The sequence below is a fragment of the Perna viridis genome, chromosome 6 (genome assembly GCF_037379345.1).
Source record: "Perna viridis isolate PV_CMFRI_1.1 ecotype Kerala chromosome 6, ASM3737934v1, whole genome shotgun sequence".
NCBI classification, from domain to species: Eukaryota; Metazoa; Mollusca; class Bivalvia; order Mytilida; family Mytilidae; genus Perna; species Perna viridis.
In genome coordinates this window covers 5,741,648-5,765,251 of record NC_142450.1, presented here as the reverse complement: position 1 = coordinate 5,765,251, position 23,604 = coordinate 5,741,648, and the positions used below count along the sequence as shown (strand labels likewise).

Sequence of the window (23,604 nt, the reverse complement as noted above, 5' to 3'; positions counted from 1 at the left end):
TATCATTTTAACAGCAGTCTGTCGCTGTTTTGATGTCTACATTTTCCGCCAAAGAAGAGTTATCGTTCTTTTGGCGTACATTAATTTTTATACCAGGACTGGTTAGATGCGGGTTTCAATTCCATGTTTTGAGTAAATTAGTCTTGTTATAGAATATTGTTGTATATTGTTATGTTTTATTCGTTCTGCATATTTGTCAGTCGCATCAGGGTTGTGAACGTCTTTTATTCCGTGAAATTAGTGTATTGCGGGAAATTTCATGCGTTGTCGTCAACAATCTGACGTTGGTGTTTCTACTGAAAACAAAGTTGGGAATTCGAAATTCGACTGTCCCAGGGATCGGCTGTGTCATTCCCTTGACCTGTTTATTTGCCACGTTTGGACTTGTGGATATTTATATAGTCAACGGTAAGCTTTATAGCTCTTTTTATACACATCTTCCTGTATTTCAAGTGTTTTTAGACGGTGAATTCCGTAACGCTTTTACTTGAAGGTGCTGTTTTTGTTAGCCCAACCCCAGCCTAGATTTGATATTTTATTATTATCACTGATAATTATTTAGTGTTATATTTATACTTTTGTCCAAATTACTGACATTATGCAGGTTCTTTGACTTGGTAACGGAATTTGTATATTGTTTTTGGATTGTCAAAATTATATTCCTGCAAAATAAACTATTCATTTTTATACGTGTTACATGCAGCTTCTACGCCCATCACTTTCTAATTATTTCGTAGATTTCCGCTCGGTTTCCTAGTTTTACAATACATGTGATACAGATTTGAACATGTCATGTTCATTATATCATAATGATTTTAACAATACTTCAAGTAGTCTGTGAAGGGATGCGATATAAGGTATGTGATATAGGTCTAGGGGTGTGAAATAGGGTATTTGATATAGGTCTAGGGATGTGATATAGGGTATGTTATATAGGTCTAGGGGTGTGAAATAGGGTAAGCGATATAGGTCTAGAGGTGTGCTATAGGGTATGTGATATGGGGTAGATGATATTGGGTTGAAACAAACACTTATAATGCATACACAAAAAGGTTATATTTAAATCTAACTATATGATATATGTAGATAATATGAAGCAGGTGTAGGAGGAAGAAGTTAAATATTATCAATATTTTTTATGGCTTTTAGTTTTACATTAACTAAGATATAGTTTTCTTTAAAAAAATTAACAAAAAATTTAAGTTAAACAAAGTATTATTTGAACATGGAATTATTTTAGAATTTATAAAATGACAAAAAGAATAATTTGTAAAACTAACCCATCCTAAGGGATTAGTCATGCCAGGATGGCTAAGGGGTAAGGTTAGTTGAATAATAAAAGGCAAGGAAAACTCCTTAGTAGGGGTAAGTTTTTATAAATATTTTTTTTAATGATTTGTTTGGTTTTGTCAAAGACAGGGATGATTTTACGAGGTCTACAAACAAAGCAGAAATTGGCAAAATCAGAAGTCAATATACAGTAAAAAAAGAATCGTAACAGTAAAATCAGGTTTTGATAGCGGAATTACGCAAAAAAGCGAACAAAATCATCCCTGTAAAGATAAGAAAGTTGTGAAGATCCTTACTCATTGTAACAGGTTAACTTCCTGTCAGACTGAAATGGAGCTCTCAGTGCACTTTATGTTGTAGGGCAAAGTTGTGTTGATTTGATTACGAGGACTTCGTCCTCTAATACATCCCATGATAAAAATGATACTGTAAATGTATCAATTTTCACGGTTGTTCATTTTCACAAAGTTTGTCAGATGGTATTTATTTAGCAGTTTAGATGGGCTGATAAGTGTTTCTTAATACAATAATTCAAACTTCATCAGTAAAACATATTATACTTTGCCCTTATTTAACAACAATATAGTGAAAACTAGTACTTCCCCAAAAATGAAATGATTGGTAATTAATATATACTGAAGTAAAAAAAATCCAGAAAAAATTGTAATTCAAGATTAAGTATCTGGAGATAAACCTGCAGCCAAGGATTTATTTATTTTTCTCCATTAGACCAAAGAGCTGGTTAAGATGGCCATAAACAGGACCTAAACTATACATCCATGTAGTAAATTCTGTTTGAAAAATAACAATATTGAAATTTTTGTCTCTGTAATATATATGTTTTACAAAAACTTCTCCTTATTAAGAGAGGTGGAAGAAGTGAGCACAAACAAGAAGTTTTTGCTCATTTTTCCCTCTAGATTAGGCCCTGGCCATAAAACCTATGTCTGTCTCATAATGAACATAACAAGGAAGACAGTGTGCCTGGGGAAATGTAAATTATTACCATAATTAAATCATATTACATTATATATCATGTTAATTGATACATGGATTTTACCATGTATAAACAGTTACACAAAGACATATACATATGATTTGTATTGTTAATTAGGAATGAAACTAGGTAATTAAAACAAAACATGATTTTATTAATGGTAAGACACAGAAATGTTTTCATTTCCTTTTACATCCAGGAGTTTTTTTTTTTTTTTTTTGGAAATATTTATTGATTCTTTTTTTTCTCGGAGGATTATTGCTACAATTTTCAGGTTGAGTGTAAAACAGTCTTTTAGCTTCTTTCATAAGGACATCAAAAGATTCAAAAAGCTTCATCAGAAATTACAAACTGTAACTTACTTGATTCTCATGTGACCAATAATTTTCTTTCCACGTAAAACATTCATTAATGTTGGTTCATTTTCTCCTTTAAAACATATTGTACAGTCATACACAGCATTTACTGAAATAAAATAGAATTTATCAGTAAGTAACTTTCAAAGAATATGTAACTATTAATAGCAGTATATAAAATTTACACTCCCTTAATCTAAGTTTTTTGGGTTTTATTTCTGAACTGAACATATAATACATATAGAATTCTATAAGGCTTAAGCAATGTTGAGTGAGGGGAAACAATTTCTACTAGCAAAATCTATTTTTGACTTGCATTTATTTTAGCCTGTATTTCACCTTAAATTCGATCTCTGAATAGTTCCATAAAAATTGAAGATGAAGAGAACACATTTAAAGGCAGTAATGTTTGGTACATATTTATTAACAAAAATAAATTAAAAAGACAAGAAGTTTTTATCAATATAATAAAATGTTTCCCATCAAATAAGAGGAAGGGCCTGTGCTAAATGTTAGCAAAGAATTAATACAGTGAAAACTGTCTAAACCAAACCCTATTTGGACTTTATAATGTCTTCGTTTCTAAGAGCTGTATAGCTTACCAAGGTTAAAAATACATTAAACTGACATACAGGGACTACAAAAATTGTCTGGTTTAGACAGGTTATCTGATTATTAAGTGTTTGGATTAGACAGGTTTTTATGATTATTCAATGTTGGATTAGACAGGTTTTCTGATATTAAATGTTTGGATTAGACAGGTTTCAATGCCATAAAGTTAAGCCAAGTTTGTAATGAGCTAAGCATTCCTACTTGGGTCTTGTGACTGTGCATTTCCAGTCATATTTAAAGCACTGGCTGCAGGACTGTGTATTTGACATTCTCTACTGACACTGCCACTATTCCTGATAAAAACAGTACTGGCAATTGTTACCTTTTCCTTTCATTTCTTGCATAGAATAGGCAAATCCTTTAGGTCTAGGCAGTAAATGGTGTTTGAATTCTGGGTAACCTTTTTGTCTTGCTACTTCTAAACTAGCTTCATGTTTCTCTTTAGTGAATCTGGTTCCTTCAGGAAATAGGAGAAGCTGTAATGAGACAGAATGAATACATACACAAGACTGCCACATATAGTAAAATATAACCCACCCCTGATTAAATTTATAACATAAACATGAAAGTCCAATAACATCTGTAAAATTAATTGATTCAATATGACTGTAAAGTACACATGGTGTCTAGCCATTGTACCAAATTTTAACAAATTTGATATGCTACCAGGGACAGATTTTAGATCGGGGGGGGGGGGTTGTACAGTTAAAATTTTGCCGAGCGAGATGAAAAAGTTTACGAGGTTAAATTTTTGAAATATTCTTCTAGAGTGGGTGCAATGTAGATATCTATTGTGGTAAAATTAGCAAGAAATTAAAGTTTCAACCTAAAACTGCCTAAATCTACCCCTGACAACCCATGCTTTCCAAATTTTAAGAGGGGGTGCATGCCCTCCACGCCACGCCTGAATCCAGCCCTGGCTACTGAAGAGATTTAAATATAGTAAACTGAAAATCAAATATAATAATTTTTTCTGCAAGACAGAATAAAGAATATATATGGCAGAAAAGGGTGAATAAGGACATGTAAACTTTCTATCAGACACTGATTTTAATATAATCAACTGGTGAGGTGTTTGATAGGAAGTTTAAATCTCTATCTGAACAACTGGTGAGGTGTTTGATAGAAAGTTTAAATCTCTATCTGAACAACTGGTGAGGTGTTTGATAGGAAGTTTAAATCTCTTTCTGAACAACTGGTGAGGTGTTTGATAGAAAGTTTAAATCTCCTTCTGAACAACTGGTGAGGTGTTTGATAGAAAGTTTAAAATATCCTTCTGAACATCTGGTAAGGTGTTTGATAGAAAGTTTACATCTCTATCTGAACAACTGGTGAGGTGTTGCATAGAAAGTTTAAATCTCTATCTGAATAACTGGTGAGGTGTTGCATAGAAAGTTTAAATCTCTATCTGAACAACTGGTGAGGTGTTGGATAGAAAGTTTAAATCTCTATCTGAACAACTGGTGAGGTGTTGGATAGAAAGTTGAAATCACCTTCTGAACAACTGGTGAGGTGTTGGATAGGAAGTTTAAATCTCTTCCTGAAAAACTTGTGAGGTGTTTGATAGGAAGTTTAAATCTCTATCTGAACAACTGGTGAGGTGTTTGATAGGAAGTTTAAATCTCTTTCTGAACAACTGGTAAGGTGTTTGATAGAAAGTTTAAATCTCCTTTTGAACAACTGGTGAGGTGTTGGATAGAAAGTTTAATCTCCTTCTGAACAACTGGTGAGGTGTTTAACAAAAAGTTCAAATTCCCTTCTCAATCTTTCAAGCTATTATCAAAATTCATCAGGTGATTGGCAATAAATCTAGAGAAGACACTTTATTCCCTGAACATCATCATTGTATGGGCTGTAACATCCCTTACACAAACAAATACGACTGTACTCAATACAGGTCAAAATTAGGGTAAATACATATAGGTCAAAATTTCGGTAAAAACAGAGGCAAAAAATACAATACTTTTTATCATACCAGCTGAACTGTTTAATTTTTTTTTTATCTTACATAAAACTGATAATACCACCCCTGCACTGATAAAGTTATCTTTCAATGACACTATGTATGTTCTCTTGACCTAAAATAGTCCTGACTAGAATCAAACTAACCCTTGATATCTGTGACAAAAATGATATCATGTCCTACATCATTACATATATTGAAAGGTAGACTGTACCCAACAAACCGCTACTAACAAAGCAAGATTTTCATTTATGTTTTAAACTCAGTTTTGCTTTTTCAACGAATTCACATTAATGATGTGTTAATAGCAGAATGTAGCCATGCAGCCAAATGCTAGATGACCTTGAATGTGGCTAATTAAATTTTGAGGATGGCCATTTTCAAATACATTGGACAGCAGCCACAGCATTGTCTATGGCTTTATTACTATAACAGTGTGACTAATGCAAATTTTCTACTATCACTAACATACATGTAGTAATGTCCATAGTATGTAAATCATTCTCGACATATTGGGCAACACTTAAAATAATTTGTGTTTCCCCTTACCAAAACCCTAGCTCTTAGCATGGGTAGGCAGGGAAAATATTTAAATATTTTTATACCCCAAAAGTTCATATGATTCTGTGAATACCATGATCAAATAAGTGAAAAATATTGCTTTGAAAATTTAAAAAAAATTCAGGAAATAGGCAATAAAATTATTTGGGTAGGGCCAATTTTTATGGGTATAAAGGGTTAGGGGAAACAAACTTAATTCTAATTTTGGCAATTTATGGAAACCAGTTTTCTATGGACATATTTGACTCAGTCCACAAATATTCTTTATGGACACAGAAGTCTTTAGAAAACAATATAAAGTCTTTAGATATAAGTTTATACATCATAAATTTGACTTACCTGTACTTTTTTTTATTAAGTATTAAGAAATTATTGCATTTAACTAAAAATATGTTTTAATTTCTAATAGCATGATTAAGCTGTGTACAAAAATTTATAAATCTGGATTTTTTTTTCAATATTAGACATGAGAGAAAAAAATGTTCAAATAATTCAAAAATTCATAGTGAACCAATATTCAATTTAATTTCTGAAATTATACAGGTATATCCCATGTACATAGCTCTACTAATTCAAATAACAAATAAACCTACAGTGAACCAATATCCATCAGGGAAAGCCACCAGTTGCTTTACTCCATCATGGATTCTCTTCTGATCTGCATTCCAATTTCTCTTTAAGAATATACTCTCTACAAATATCCATGACCAACCCATTGTGGGAACAAACCTCAAAGAATCTTTACCATAAATTTTTGTTCCCTAGAAAGTAACAAAAAATGCCATAAATTTGAATTTTTTTTCTGAAGACACAATGATGCTATTCTTTTTATCACACTTCAAGAAGAAGAAGAGTCTTACCTAAAAATCATTGATAACAAGTATAATCATCAAAACATAGTGCTATATTAAATTACATGGTAACTGAAATCAGGATATCAAAAAGTCATGTGACAAAGAAAATAAACTTACATGTAGTTTATGCATATAGAGGGCTTTTAAAGGTAAGTGACAGGTAAATGGTGTATCACCTGCTACTCAAGAAATAATAACACCCTCATACAATTGCTCTGGATTGCTAATCTTAATAACTGTTGAGTCTTTTTTATGTTAATGTAAACCTACTCCTATTAAGTTGTATCTTTCTGCTAAAATCCAAGCCATGAGCCAATCAATTTCATATGTATGGTTCATTGTCACGACTATGTGCTCTGTAGCAATATGTTCTCGATCATACGGATGCATGTACAGGATACAGTCACAGCCAGACCACCATTCAGCAACAAAAGTAAACTCTAGAATGATACAATGTATATCAAAATACCATGACAGCTGATAAAACAAATGAAATTCAAAAAGGAACAGTACTTGTTCTTCAGAAAGTTGATATAAGTGATTTCAAATCTTCCTCATTTCATATAATAAGGAAAACTTTATAATGTAAAAATAAATCTGAAATTATCTTAAAGTTTATTGAACTCGATAATGTATTTAATGGTCCACAGCATTGTGTTAACTTTAAGGTAAAGATTTGATAAAACAGAACTTTAAATATAATCTGGAAACCTAAAGTACACATACTTTTCAAGAAAAAAAAGGCAGTAACTCAAAATCTGTAAATGTGATAAACACTGAAAAATGAATTAAAATTGACCAATGTGTTGGCATTTGAAAAATATTTCATTAAACAGTTTTAACACTACTGTAAATATCATATATATGTACAGTTTGGGTAGAATATGTGAAAATTGCCAAAACTTGCTAATAAAACTCACATTTACATTTTTTAAACTTCTTTTGAATTAAGCTTTATAAAAAATTCATAATCAAAAAGAGGATTTTTATTAATTTTTTTCCAATTATTTTGTAACAGCTATCTTAAACTTTAATATTCAATTTCTTAAGTTTACATGTAATGTAATATAATAAACTCTATTACATCTTTCAGTGTAATCCTGCACATTGTTCATTAATTTAATTTTTCCGTAATTGTACTTTTTCCAGATTTTGTGAAATAACCATAGCAACACTTGAAAGGAAAAATTATGTATAAAAATTGATTTTTTATAACAATTATAGATGTTTTTTACTCATTATTTAATGGTAATTAAACTTACGACTCCAGTAAGATCTGACTAACCACCAATTAACTTTCCTATACAAGTCTTTGTCAAAAGGCCATATTACCATGGAACATAGTTGTAGAAAGTTGACAAACAGAGCACTTACAAGGTAAATATACACAAACAACAGGTAGAACACTGAAGAAATCATCTTTCTAAAAAAAAAAAAGGACATTAAAGGACTTCATTGCAAGTGCATATTTTTGGTCGTTATTTTACTTGGTTAGACACTTGTAAAATTATGAGGTAATGAAGTAGTTGTGTGCCTTCCACATGTACATATACATAAAGTACAGTTAACACCTATGGTACCGATGCTACCATGATTCTGCCAGGAAGTTGATTCAAAGTACAGTGTACCAGGATTTTTCAATTTTTAGGTTTCTACAACAAAATTCTATGAAGATTAACTTTCCCACACTTAACAAAAGTATCACTGGAAAATTAAGATCACAGAAATTCTTGCTGGTCACAAGATACATGTAGACGACAAACTTCCTCAACTCAATCTCTTGGTGTCTCACTAAAACTTAAATACAAGAGAAAAAAAATACCTTTGTCTTTGATGGCATTTAAGGTAAAGTCTTTGTCGTATGAAAGTTTTGGTAGCCCAATCTGAACATAAGAACAGTATAAACATTATCTTAATTAAAACCATACTGGTCAGAGAGTGGAGCTTGCTTCTCGCAAATCAGCTCACCAAAATTTCTTTCCTCATTAAAAATCATTGCATGATAGCTCAGTTTTTAAGAGCAAAATATCAGCAGTCTATTAGACATTTTTTCTGGGCACAAACTTGTTTCACAGGAGAGGACAAAATGTTGGTTGGCAAGAACTACTCCTTGACCCGTAGGCCTAGGCTGATCCAAGGAAAGGCCCTAGTCCTAGACCTGGTGTCCTCTAGGCTCTACCCTCCAATATGCTTGAAAAGTTTCCTGTACAGAAAAAAAACTGAAGTTCCTCACATTGCAGGATTTTATTTATGTTCCACTGCTTAGGGTTAGAGCCTTAAATTAATTCCCTCATCTTGAGACTTGACTTGGGTGAGACATTTAAAAGAAAAGTGAAGAGTGAAATCTTACCATCAATTTTGTGTAATGTCATTCAAAAATGTTTATGTTTAAAGTGTCATTACAACAAAGTTCATTTCTTAAAGGTGCATTTTAGATAGTAACAAGAAAATGCGTCCAATGGGTTCAAAGTTTGCAAAGTTGTTGATCTTCGGTTGTCGTTCTTGTTTAATATTACGACATTATCGAACATTGCGAACCGATTTACGGGAAACACGTTTTTGAGGTGATGCAATTTTTTGTCATTTTTATTAGTATTAAATTGGCATCTTTCTTGAATTGTTTTGATAGTTTAGAGTTTGAAACAGGTAAGGTGAAATAAAACGTTCTTTTATATACCTTTTCAAAAGTTACCCGCGATTTTTCAAAGAACTAGCGTTAAAACTGACAAATATAAATGATCAAAACAAACATCTGTCATACTTATAATTTTAAATTCCCGGTGTGATTCTGTTATCAGTAGTCTAGCTTATACAAGTTTTTACCATGTAAGGTGAAGCAGACCAAGAGACTCGATATAAAAAAATAATATGAGGTAGGTGAATCCTGAAAAGCTCCGAAGAAACACGAATTCATACCACCTTTCAAGACTCAAGTTGTCAGTCCTCTTACATTATTCTATTTACATTCAAATACGCTCTAAATTATTCTGATATTAGGTACATTCTCCAAATTGTCATAGTTAGAAATGTCTTTGGGTCTCGTTGTTTGGCATTTGTTAATTATAGGCTGATAATGCTCGTATTGTAAACATATGAGGGCCATATTGTTGACTGTTAAGGCTATCCCCTCCTTATTAAGTGTTGTTATCTCATGTTTTCATATTATTTCAGACTTACATTTTTTGTAACCATACATAAGAAACAAAGCATGGAAACATTCTCTCCTCAAAGCATCATTTAATCTTGATAAATCTTTATCTGAAAAAGAAAATCCCAGGTTTTCAAGTCTCTTTAAATTATCTAAAACTATGAATCTGCTATCCTTTAACATTTCAAAATATTCTTTTAAAATAAAACTACAAGATCTCTATTGGACTGAAATCACAAAAGTGTTATCAAAGATTAAGGAAGGCAACTTCAGGAAAACTTCTATTATACAGTAGAATTATATCTGAATTTGAATTGCAAACAATATTTAAGAATAAACATTTAAATGAAGCAGAGAATAAAATGAACAAAATTAAGAATAAATTCACATCCTCTGTTTATTGAGACTGGAAAATTTTTTAAATCCAAAATACCAGACAAAAGATTTTGTAAACACTGCTGAAATAGAGTAGAAGATGAGTCTCATTTTTAGCTCACCTGGTCATAGACTATGCACTTGGCATCTGTTGTCGTCGTCTGTCATCGTTAACAATTTCTTCAAACATCTTCTCCTCTGAAACTACTGAATAGATTTGCATGAAACTTATAATAACTGTTCCTTAGAATATCCTGCACAAAATAATTGTTTAGATTTTTGATATGTTGAAAAACATGGCCGCCATTACTAAAAATAGAACATAGGGGTCAGAAAGCAGATTTTTGCATGTATCTCCAAAACCGTTAGGTTTATCCAAATTCTGTTAGGTTTAGCCAAATTCTGAAAGGGTAAAAGTATCTGTGGTCAAATATTGGTGAAAATCTGTTGACCCATGTCAGAGTTATTGCCCTTTTTAAACATTTTTTTGCTGTTTTTGATGTTATTACTTTAAAAAATCTTCTTCTCAGAAACTGATATATAGAATTCACTGAAAGTTAGTATTTTTGTTTTTTAGGGTATCCTTAACAAAATGGATGTTTGGATTTTTAATCGGTTAAAAAACATGGCAGCCGTTACTAAAATAGAACATAGGTGTCAGACATCAGATTTTTGCATATATCTCAAACCGTTAGGTTTGACCAATATCTTTCAATTGCTGAAATATCCTTATTATAAGGCCCACAAAAGTCTCCAAGGGATCATAGTTGTCAGACGACTCCATGTAAGGGTTATTGTTCTTGAGAGGTAAAAAATTATTTTTTTTCTAGTTTTCGGGCTATATCTTAAAAACTATGATAGACAGAATGAAATTTTCAGTTGCTGAAATGATTCTTATTATAAGGCCCACAAAAGTCTCCAGGGATCAAAGTTGTCAGACCACTCCATATAAGAGTTATTGACCTTGAAAGGCAAAAATTATGTTTTTTGCAGTTTTCAGTCAATATCTTGAAAGCTATAATAGATAGAATGAAACTTTTGATTGATGAAATGATCCTCATAATAAGTCCTACCAAAGTCTTCATGGAGTCAAAATTGTTTGACAACATTTTGTTAGAGTTATTGTCATTGAAAGGCAAAAATTTAACCAAGCGAGCGATTCAGGCTCCTGGGAGCCTCTTGTTTGTTTCAATGTCCAAAATATATTCACCTGAGACAAAAATATAAAATAAATTCTTCTTTTGATATCTCTCCTCCATCAGCAAAGATTGTTTTGAATTGTGATAATTTAAAAGAATTTGATATTTAAAGGAAGCTTTTGAGGAAATGGATGGTCCAGTGACCTGAATTGCATTTTATCATTATTAAAAATGATTTCTCTCAAACTAAGATTTCAATTGAGTTTTTTTATATATATAACAAATATATACATTGTTACATGGAAGTCAAATATACATGTACATGTGTATTATGCATTTTATGTATATTTATTTTGTAATGTTTATTGCCTGTATGTGTGGAGCACACATCTTACACGCTCTTTCCAATAAGGAATCTGAATTTGAATAAATACATAGAGTAATCCCTTTTGAGAATCATTATTAGAAACTATTTCCTGATTTGGCTTCCCATACTATTTATTTCCTAAAGGGACAAGTCAAAACCATGTATGTCTTCCTTAGAGTCTGATAAAATTTTACAAACACGACTCAGACATTTCTATTAAAAGCTAAAATTTTAAGTGCCCGTCCATAAAGAATTCATACACTGCCAATGGTAAAGTTATTCATGGTGTAGGAAACAAACAAACAATGCACTTTTGGTTTTCATAAACTATATTTTTACATAATAATGATCTTTGCTGTATTCAGGTCTGAAATTTTTTTTGGACATCATACTTTAATCTCCCAAATCAACCAAATCAAATTAAGAATGATAAATCTTGCAAAGTGCCATGGTAATTTCAAGTACAATATATACAATTTTTATTTCAAAAGTGTAACAATGAAATGAAAAACTAAGACTGGTTTGTGATCAGTAACTGTTTCTGAACAAGAAATAAAAGTGGGTTTGGTGGGTTTTTGACATGAATCCCTCCGTTTTTTATAAAGACTGATACTCAAGTGAGATCTGCAGAAAAATAAATGTAAAGAAATTATCTGCATATAGAAAAATGGTTCTGAAATTTAACTAGGTAGGCTAGGTTCACAGAATTAAATAAAGAAGGCTTTAGAAATGAATAAAATGTTTCCAGCAAAACAAAAACAAAAAAGTAATGATTACATATTTGGAGCTTTAGTAGCTTAGACTGAAAATGAAGAGATTTTTTTTATTTTTTCATTCATTGAGAACAACAAATTCAAGTATCCAACAAAACATCCTTTTCCTCTAACCTTGTAACTAGATGCCCACAAAAATAAATGATCTTGACAATTTGTTTTTATTAGCATTACGACTAATCTTACAATTAACATTTTTAAAATGATGGTCATTGCATCTGCTTGTCCAATTAAAATACCAGAAAATTAATAACAGGTGCATGTATGTACAGTATTTGTGTCACAGGTTGTGAACTTTACATTTTATAAACCTTGTCCTATTGTGTAAGTTGTTCTACTTGTCCAAATTGAAATCTAGATTCTCCTTAAGAAAATAAATGTTGAAAAATTAATAAGATTTGGTTGTCCTCCAGGCAAGTATAGTTTAACTTTTACATGTAAAAATGGTAGTTTCACTTGTTCTTGGCAATAGGACAACCTTTAATCATACCTGGAGTGTAAATGAAATTTGGAAATTTGAAATTGTGATATCTAAAGGCTATCAACTAACCTATGAAGTTGCAAAACTTACTACTAGTGAAGTAAGCTTACTTATAACAATGTTCAAAGACACCAGTGTTGTAATTATTTATTGTTTCATCTTTGATGATGAACTCCTATTAGAACCATGTGTATTGCCATTTATTATTAAGTACATTGGTATCGGATAGATTTTTGTATTACACTATAGTACATGACTAGTAATTGCTGTTGTAATTAATTACTTCTATACCAATTTAAAAACTACATTGTAACATTTTTGTATTTTTAATTAAGAAATTTTTCATTATATCAGTACTTTTATTTTTAAATAAAAACCCTATAAATTAAGTAAAAAAAAACATCAATTTATTTTGTCATACAGATCTTATATCTTGGCTGTATATTCAGTTTTCTTTATGTTATGTTGAATTGCATTCTGTAAAATTTTAGGTTGCAGTTGAACAATAAGAGATATTGTTAACCAGAATTAAAGCAATCAAGTTTCCTAATTAACAGAATGGCAGAAAACGGTGATGCAACAAGTCCTGAACAAAAGCTGGAACTTATCAAAAGAAATTTACAGGTACTTTGATGATGCATGTACATGTATTGTTTATAAGAAATTTATTACCTGCTTTATTGTATAAATGTTTTATAAATTAATTTTTATACCCCCACTCACATGTGGGCGGTTGAATCACCTTGTATCTCTGTCCATTCGAATTTTGTCAGAACATTTTGACTCCAAATGGATGGATTGATTTCAAATTAAGTATGTGACTTTATGCAGACGAGGCTCACTTTGGATTGCTGTTCAAGTCAGAAATTACCTAGCATGACAGCACATGCAACTTGATGTTTTTCTTCTGTCTTGCAGGAGGTTTTAGGTGAAGAGAAGCTGAAGCAGATTTTAGCAGAGCGAGATTTGAAGATTTACTGGGGAACAGCTACAACTGGGAAACCCCATGTAGCATACTTTGTTGCCATGTCTAAACTTGCCGACTTTCTCAGAGCTGGATGTGAGGTATGCTTGTCTCTGTGCCTTCTGATGACTATATGCAAATTACTTTACAAGCAAGAATTTTGAAAGTTTGTTTTGTTATTGCTGACTATTTAAACTGTTGATTACAAGTATTTCTGAGTGATACATATAATTCCTATGCACATATAACAAGTACATGTTTTTATCTTTGGTGTTGTGATGTCATTTTAAAGTTTTTGAACTACTAGAAGTGCTATTGTTCGTGGGGTATCAATTTTCATGGTTTTCGTGGTTGAGCCACACCAAAAAATTGGGTTCCAAATGAAAAGGAGATTCTCATTGATGTGTTTACAGAAAACCTCAAAACCAAGAATTCAAGAAATATTATGTATCTGCCCTATTCCACAAAAGTTGGTATCTAGGAATTAAAGTACTTTCACAGTAGTACAAATTTCCTCATTTAATGTGTTTATAATTTATTTCAAGAACACAGTACACAATAAATTGTTTTGTTTAGGAACAAATCTGAGAATTTTTTACTTGCAGAACAAAAATATCAATTGCTTTTAAATTGTCTTTTTATATAAAGTAATTGGCCAAATTTCACTTGTGAAAAACGTGTTAATATAGAATGGTTAATGTTGATTGGGCGGGAAATTATATTTATAACTCTTTTCTGAGCAACTACTTATCTCAGCTTTTGATATTTGGTATCCAGCATCAGTCTCATATTGTTGGATCCAATTTTAGGCTTGTCAGACATCCATTCTTATTTAACGAAATTCAGCCAGTTCAGTGTTATATCCATTTTTTATGTTTCTATATTTTAAATTCTTTCTAGGTGACAATTTTGTTTGCGGATCTTCATGCTTACCTAGACAACATGAAGGCCCCCTGGTCATTACTGGAACTGAGAGTTAAATACTATATAGCTATCATTAAATCAATGTTGAAGTCTATTGGAGTACCCTTAGATAAACTGAAGTTTGTCAAGGGAACAGACTACCAACTGAGCAAGTAGGTATCAATACACTCAAGTAAAAATCATTTTCTATTGTTTAAGTGTAAGTGTTTGTAAGAATCAGGCAAAATAGGAAAAATCAGAAACATGCTTGTCAAAACACCACTGATTTGACAATGTAATACCACTCACAGGGTGGGAAACCACCGCTCACCAGCTTGCCAAATACGAGTAGATGTGTAATTTGGCGAGTTCTCATTAGCTTACACTCGTCAATTTGGTGACTGTCGTTTGATTGGTGAGTTACAAGGAAAGTTAACCAGCCAACAGATTATTAAGTAAAACATCCCTTAACACTAAAATATGTTCCCTACATTTTAAGAAGTTTAGTGAATTTTGGCATGATATGCACATTTTAAAGCATTGTTTACGATCTGCGATTTAAATTTCCGGCAAATGGGATGTGCCGAAACCTATGCAATGGTCCTGATCTCGTATTAGTATTCAAACGAAATTATATTGATAATTTGTTACCTCGCAAATTAGTTGTTTATTGTCAAAATAAAAATGAACAAGAAGCAAATGATGAACATTTTGTTTCATAATGATGAATCTGATATAATATAATTTTATTTTTAAAATATGAGTTCAGAAATGGAATACTTATTTTGTTTCTGTCAAGTACATGTAAAACATCAATGGGAGGGAATATTCAAAAATGGAAAAGTATTTGATAAATTTAAAAACAAATGAAAAGATAGTTGAAGAAAGAAAAAGAAAATCAAAAGATATTCAATTCAGATCCAAGAGAAAACAGATGATACATGTAGTACAGGAAAAAATCCCCAAAAATGTGAAGAGCATTGATTAGAAATTTTTTGAATGAATGGAAAATAGGAAGAAAGTGGCTTAAATGTGAGCAGGGTAGAGGGATGTGGTGCTCTTAATTTGGCTAGTTGAATTTCTATTTGGCTAGCAAATGGTTTCCCACACTGCACTCATGGGTACTTTTTCTAATTGAAAAGACCATAATTTGATCTCTGGATCACTTGTTATGCTCAGAAATTTTTCAATAGAATGTTAGGAAAATGAGGTTTTTGACAGAGTTATCTGTCCTTGAAATGTTCATTTTTAGTGAATTTCAATTAAATTTACTAAATGGTCCAGCTTGAAATGGAAAATTTTGTCTGTTTTCCTTTATTCGGATGGTACAAATAGTCAAATTACACTTTCAAAATGATGGGTTTTTCATACCATGTTTCACGTACTGTCTGATTCTTACCGGGACTGACACTTGATCAAAAATAAGGTAAATTCATGATTTAACTATAGGATAAGGTTGTGACAGCTTCACTTACCAAGGCTTTAGCAATTATAACAAATAACCCAATTATTTAATTAATACTCAGTAGTTGTCCAAAGCAATAGAAACCAATTTCACTCTCTGATAGATATGTAAAAGTACAAATTACAAATCAAATGAACTTCTTTTTTGCTCAGTTTTCTATCATTATTTAATTGGTTATTGTTCTACACTTGTAGTTAATGATAGACAAGAACATCTTTTTATAACATGCAATCTACTTATTATAGTCTTCATTAAATGATGAGTTTCTCTAATATGATGGTTTATCTTCATCTTACTTTTTTAGTTGTGGACATTAAGGACTTCTTTATATTTGATTGGTTAAAGCTACTTATTTACTGCATTATATTTTTGGAGGTGCTTATCTTTCCATTATTATCAATTATTTGTTTGTTTCAGGGAATACACATTAGATGTGTACAGATTGTCTTCATTGGTTACAGAACATGATGCCAGAAAGGCAGGAGCTGAGGTCGTAAAACAGGTCCAACATCCTTTACTCAGTGGTCTGTTGTACCCAGGATTACAGGTTTGTGGAATGTGTTTATTTTGCAAATCATTACTAAAGTAAGATATTTGAAACCAATATATTTTGAGAAGGGAGTTGTAAAGAATTTTTTGAAAGTTACTTGGAACCAAGATGAGATATATTGCTTGTGGTAAAAAACAAATATCCTAGAGAAGTTTGCAATTTCAAATTACTACTGTTTATTATTACAGTGTATTTAAGGGATTGTCACACAAATCTTAATAGCTTCAGGATTACAAGCATCTGCTTTTGATGTTTCATTCTTTTCAGTTTTGCATTTTATTTTTTAATCTATCCCATGTTAATACTTCAGTATTACGTAAATTAACCTGACTGTGCTGTAAAATTAATTGTAGGCTCTTGATGAAGAATATTTGAAAGTAGATGCCCAGTTTGGTGGTGTTGACCAGAGAAAGATATTCACATATGCAGAAAAGGTATGCTAAACGTCAAAGATTACAAATTATATTTAGTACACTTCTTATAAGATCCATGAAGTGAACTAAATACTTTTGCAGGTTAACTTTGGTATGCTTGTGTGAAAGAGTAAAAGTTTTATTGAAAAATAATTCCTTTAGAACTTTAGCTTAATTGATGGTCATTAATGCACATTTAGTTGAAGAAACTTAGCTGTTCATATCTTGTTTTATTCCTATGAAAATTTCTATGAAATGTTTTTAAAGTGAATACAAATATTTATAAGTTACTTAATCTTGATTATTATCATTTTACAAAGTGTTTCCTCCAGATTCAGAGGGTTTTGTTAGAAAGATTTCTAAGATTATAGAGATTTTGAAAGTTTTGAAGGGAGCTGATTACACATATTGATAGTAACAATTACAATTGTTTTGCTGAAGTTCAAATTTTTGCAATAGCACTATTTTTAAAACATATTGAATTCATTTTTTCAGTACCTGCCACATCTGGGATATGCCAAAAGAATCCATTTGATGAACCCTATGGGTAGGTAGTTGATAATGGAAGATTTAGACTGTTTACTTCATACACAAGAAGTCTTGCAGAAAGGTCTATGGTGAAATCTGATTCATATCTAAATTGACAAATAATAAAAAAGAACTTGCATTGTAAAAACAGTCTTGAGACAATACTTGGTTAGAACAAATACTGTAAGTTTTCCTTGTGTAATCCAGTGGGATTAGACTTTTATACCTAGATTTTAATCAATTTCTTCCAAAGATTTAAGTTGTCAAAAGTTCAGTTTACAATTTGATAAAGTTTGTCAAAGGTCTATCAACCTTCCTATCTGGATGTAATCATAATATCTCACTAGGAAGTTTAATTTTCAAGACTCCCTCATGCCAGAAACCATAAAATGTTTGTTTAAATCTTCAGTTCAAAGCACTTCATACAAGTAGTTTTTGTATTTTTTCTTTACTTAAATACAATGTAAGGTTACTGTAAATAAATTTGAATTTTTCTACTTCAGTACCTGGATTGACAGGAACAAAGATGAGTTCATCAGAGGCAGATTCCAAAATTGATTTACTGGACACATCAGCTCAAGTGAAGAAAAAATTAAAGATGGCCTTTTGTGAACCAGGAAATATTGCAGACAATGGCATATTGTCTTTCTGTAAACATGTTCTCTACCCCATTACATGCAAAGATGGTAATGCTACAGATTTACTTAGGAAATAAATGTAACATTTTAACATTTTTTACCGCGGGCTAGCCATTTATGTTGCATTATTATACCCCAAGCGATAAGCCTTATTTTTTTTCAAAAAGATCACCAAAGTCCATTTATTATGTTATATGTAACATGAACATGTTCCTTCACTCTACTGGTATGAATGAAAACTATTGATAGTTAATCTGAATGATACCAGTATAGTTAATCTGAATGATACCTGCATTTGCTTATATGATTAAAAAAAGACCTTAGGAGGTAATTTATGCAGACACAAACCACGTCCATTTTATCTTGTGCTACTCATATGGCAATCAAATATCAACCACAGTTGTCTTGAAGCTTTTCAAGGACGTCACATTAAAATGATAAATTGGAAATCATCATGTTGTTAATTATACAACAGTTGCTTACATAGAGGGCATTACACAGGGTGATATTGCTTACGTAAAAACTTCATATGAAATTAACATGACTTTCACATGAAATTCTCTTAACATGAACTTCATGTGAAGGTTCAAATCACATGAATTTCACATCTGTCTCAAAATTTATATTTTCAATTCAGGTGAGAATCATGTGAAATAATTTTGCCTGTGTATCATAATTAATTGACTGGTCAAGGAACAGTAATATTGCCTGAAATATTGATAATGTCTTGAGCCACATGCAAGGGTATTATCTATGTTAAAGGCAATATCACTTCAATGGCAGTGAATTCATGGAAAATGCCCTTTGCTTAAGCAACTATTGTGCTTAGTTCATTGAACATTAATGTCTGGTTATGTCCTCATGACAATTTCATGCACAGTTGATGATTACCGCAAAATATGCAAAAAAGATATTAGTTCAATACTTGGCATTGCATGCAACTGCAAAAATAGATGCAGTTGCCAATTTTTGTAGTGACTGGACTGAGTGTGAATAACATATAATCTTAGTAGTATTTTGTTCATAGAAATGTGGAAATATGTTTGATATTTTCAGGAGATTTAATTAAATAAAATCAAAGTTTCTTGTTCTAAATAAAGACATGATCTTCTTACAGGATTTACAGTAACCAGGAGTGAGGAACATGGAGGAAGCACAACTTACAAAACATTTGATGAATTAGAACAAGCTTTTGCCAAGGAGGTAGGATTAGGATGTATATGATCGACTCCTAATATGAATTATGTGATGACAGTTTTTTTTATTTAGTGAAATTTCATTGTACATAACAAATTTCTGTTTACCAGTTTTGCAGTTTAATGATAAATGTAGCAGTGGCTTCCTCCCAAAGGTAGTTGATTTAAGTACCATTCTTAATTGGCTGAGCTAGTGTAGAACTATATTTAGTTCAGTTGGTACCTGGGGTCTAGGGTGGCAGTGCTGTGAATTATACATCATGCTTTACTGAAACACAAGGATTGGTTTTGTAGGAAGTTCATCCAGGTGATCTGAAGGCCTCAGTAGAACTTTATCTGAATCAGCTGTTAGATCCAATCAGAAAGGAATTTGATACACCAGAACTGAAGAAACTTACTAGTCAAGCTTATCCAGTAGAGAAAAAGAGTAAGAGATTGATGTAGTTCTCTTTCACATTTAAATCATAAATCCTTAAAATATGTTGAATAAAGAAATTATGAATGGTTACCACACAATATGTTATTATGTAGAAAATTTGGTCAATAATAAGAATGGTTCAGAGATAGAGATGATAAAGACAATGATAATGACATACTTCTTTATTTCAAGAAAACATGGAAACCGTATAGAGTTGCTTACCTGTTAAACTTCCACAATTGGGGCTCTGTCTCCCAGAAAGTGTGTTTCAAGCATGAAAGGCTTAAAATCTTACATTAAAATATTTCTCACACATCATATAGCTTTCATTTGAAGATGAACAAGTGCACATACATTCCCTGAAATGTGCATGGTTTCATGAAAAATTATTGTTGCAATTTCCTTTTCCTTTTGTTATGTTATTTTTTAAAAATTTCAAATAGTTTTAATGCAAAAAGGTTTGTCATGCAAAATCTCTCACATAAAATAGTTGAAATGTGGGAGATTTCCCACATACCCACTCTCAAAAGTTAACAGGTATGGAATTGCCCAATTATTTACATGTCTGTTTTACTGTGAAATCTTTTTTTCCCGTTACATTATCCCGAGTTAAGTCTTTATTTTGAATTGTTTCATAGAGAAGGGTGGACAAAATGTCCAGGCAGGAGGTGGACAGGAGGATGCTATTGTACCATCCAGACTCGACCTTAGAGTCGGTAAAATAACTAAGATTGACAAGGTATGTAATTTTAAAGAGAACTAAAATTATAGGTGTCGTTTATATTAAAAGCACAAAATCTTACAATTTGATAAATTATGATTTTAAACTGGAGAATACCAAAAAATACTGCCAGTCACTAATTCTTTGCCAAAAGTTTGGCAATGAAAAATGGAATGGAAACAGGTTGGGTTAGAGTAAGAAAAATGCATCTGTGTTGGAAGAAATGAGTTTCTACTGGCTTACCTCACCTTTAATAAGTTTAAACACAAGTTATATTTTCCTTAGGTACATAATTGAATACAAGCAATCTTCTCTATTAACAGCATCCTGATGCAGACAGTCTTTATGTAGAAACTGTAGATATGGGAAATGGCGAGGAAAGAACTGTTGTTAGTGGACTTGCTGGACTGGTACCCATGGAGGAGTTACTGGATAGACTAGGAGTGTTTATGTGTAACCTGAAACCAGTCAAAATGAGAGGAATTGAATCTAAAGGCATGCTGATGTGTGCTTCTGTGTATGTATTTTTTAGTCTTTGCAAAGGTACACTACAGAATTTGCAGGCATATTGTTCAAGTAGTAAAATTGATTCTTTAAAATATGCCTTATGTTTTATTCCCTGTAAGATATGGGCATGCAATATGTGTAAGTATTATAGATTTGTCATACTTGAAAGTATTGAAGTTTCTTTTCATAATTTATCGTAAATCAATCACAGTCAGGCTGTGTAGCTGGTAAGTATGTTATGGACATTTTTCATTAGAAAATCAAAAAGCAGATTACAGAATACATTAGTACTACTTTGGGAATCTATGCATCCTGAGGTCAAATATGTCTTTTTAATCACATTTTTCACCATTTTTCTGTTCCATTTTTTCTAGATCAGAACCAAGGGCAGTTGAACCATTAAATCCACCAGAAGGAAGTGCCCCAGGTGACAGGGTTTTCTTTGAGGACCATGAAGATGGTAAACCAGATGAGGAGCTGAAACCGAAGAAAAAAGTTTGGGAGCAGTTACAGGTGAGTGCAGATTTGATGATTAATTAGTAAGGTTACAGATAGTGTGTCATTGAGTGGAAAATCATAGAATAATGATTTGCTTTACATATGCGAAATGAATTACAGTTGAGAAAAAAATGATGTTTATTTTTAACATTGAAAGATAGGACTTTGCTGTAACCAATCATCTAATTTGTTGACCCCTGATCTATTTCATAGAGATGAAAGTAGTTAATCTGAAAAAATTAACCTTTCTGTATGAGTAAAATTCTGAACATCACTACTATTGTATACATGAACAGTTTGAACAATTGAAAATATATTTCTTAGGTATATTTGAATTTGATGCATGATATCTTTTAATATTTATACAAACAATTTTAAGAAAATATTGATATTATGATTTTTTGTATAGTCTTGATCAGTAGCACAATTCATTTTAATATTTTCTGATTTTTGTGTTTCAGCCTGATCTAAGAACAAATGGTGACTGTATAGCTGAATGGCAAGGATGTTTAATGAAAACTGAGTTAGGAAATGTGACTGTAAAATCTCTAAAATCTTCTCCAATCAAATGACACTGTGGCAGCAATAGGAAGTGTTCATTTTAACATTAAGGTTACCATGGAAACCAACTTGTGATACAAACAAATATTACTTTTAATGCCAAGCTGTGTAAAAACTTTTTTATTTATTTGTATTTTATCTTGATTTTTTGCCTGGTGAAATTGTGAATAGAATTAAACATGTCAACATTTCTGTAGGTAATAGGAAAACATTTTTTTTCAGTGCAGATTTATCTTTTCATTTTTGACTTTGATATTTGGTAGAGAGTACATTTTTTTCTTATTTTTGTAAACATATTTTACTAAAGCTTCGATGCACATGTCTTGTATATGTAGGCTATTGTCAGTAAGATTAATTTAACAATTTTAGTTTATTGTGCATTACATAGTGCTAACACCATTTCATCTTGCCTTTTGTCTCATTTTCTATGAATTTAAATGAAAATCTGTCTTATTTAGAAAAATCATAAAATACCTCGAGGGCAGATTTTGAGATTTTGAAAATGTACGAAAAAATTTTAAAACAAAAGATGGGGTCATTGTTAAATCCTCCCCCACTTGAATCCACCATTGACAGGATTTACAAGAATTTGTTGCAAAATGTGTAAATAAATCAAATGTCATTTACAAAGTTAATAATCATAAACTGATGTTACAATTTGTGTCTTGTTATGTTTGTAATATTAACGAGTTACTGATGGAACAATTAATGTTTGTTAGGTACCAGTTTTCGAAGCGAGTTTTGAATTTCCAACAAAATGAGAAATTCCAATTTAAAGGCTCAAGATGAATCCATGAATATGAACCAAATTTCAAAATACCACAAATATGAGCATCTTCACAGAAGTTTTTTTCTCTGGAAGATAATTTAATTTTAATATTTTGAACATGGACCTGATTTCTTGTGATTTTGTTGGTCAAAATTATAGGCCTAATTCAATAAAGCACACAAGTTTCCTCAACATCTGTCACTGCAATTCTAGATCAACTTAATTGAAATATATAGTATTTATTCTCTCTTAACATATCTAAAACCAAAGTATTGTTTGAATCTGGAATTATTTTTATAATTTTTGAAATGAGTAAGAAATGGATTTATAAAACTAACCTGAAAGTACAAAATGATTCCTTATAAGAATAATACCTAGTCTAATGGTTATTAACTTATAAGCTGTTATACAAGTGTGCTGATGCCATTTTTATGAAGTAAAAATAAAAGATACGCTTCAACATTTGTGTTTGTAACTGTTATAACTCTTTGTTGCTCAAATTTAGTTGTACACATCAAATACAATGTATAAATCAATTAAAAATTCAATCTTTGTTA

At 31.3% G+C, this 23,604-nt stretch overlaps 2 protein-coding genes across 5 annotated transcripts in view; one reads left to right on the top strand and one right to left on the bottom strand.

The window, feature by feature from the left end:
- Positions 1-9,141, bottom strand: part of LOC148613344 (1-acyl-sn-glycerol-3-phosphate acyltransferase delta-like) — a 13,883-nt gene extending 4,742 nt beyond the window's left edge. Inside the window, exons 1-6 of one of the 3 annotated variants that reach the window (XM_088586727.1) lie at positions 8,984-9,141; positions 7,896-8,056; positions 6,904-7,073; positions 6,373-6,540; positions 3,578-3,731; positions 2,650-2,752 (exon numbers count right to left, since the gene is read on the bottom strand). In XM_088586727.1, coding sequence (XP_088442853.1) covers positions 2,650-2,752; positions 3,578-3,731; positions 6,373-6,540; positions 6,904-7,073; positions 7,896-8,052 — 752 coding nt within the window. In that variant the 5' untranslated portion in view covers positions 8,053-8,056; positions 8,984-9,141. Of the gene's footprint in view, positions 1-2,649; positions 2,753-3,577; positions 3,732-6,372; positions 6,541-6,639; positions 6,691-6,903; positions 7,074-7,895; positions 8,057-8,561; positions 8,582-8,983 lie in introns of those variants that run through there. The other 2 variants (XM_088586726.1, XM_088586728.1) reach the window with 2 other exon arrangements.
- LOC148613343 (tyrosine--tRNA ligase, cytoplasmic-like) lies at positions 9,138-23,604 on the top strand. Of its 2 annotated transcripts, none has more exons than XM_088586725.1 (14): positions 9,138-9,197; positions 13,408-13,540; positions 13,835-13,981; positions 14,781-14,956; positions 16,666-16,795; positions 17,152-17,232; positions 17,707-17,758; positions 18,243-18,425; positions 19,495-19,580; positions 19,868-20,000; positions 20,630-20,730; positions 21,036-21,229; positions 21,594-21,732; positions 22,179-23,604. In XM_088586725.1, the coding sequence occupies exons 2-14, from the start codon at positions 13,475-13,477 to the stop codon at positions 22,287-22,289; spliced, it is 1,599 nt and encodes a 532-aa protein (XP_088442851.1). In that variant the 5' UTR covers positions 9,138-9,197; positions 13,408-13,474; the 3' UTR covers positions 22,290-23,604. The 2 variants fall into 2 exon arrangements, with proteins under 2 accessions (XP_088442851.1, XP_088442850.1); XM_088586724.1 differs by having other exon boundaries at positions 9,158-9,279; positions 22,179-23,509.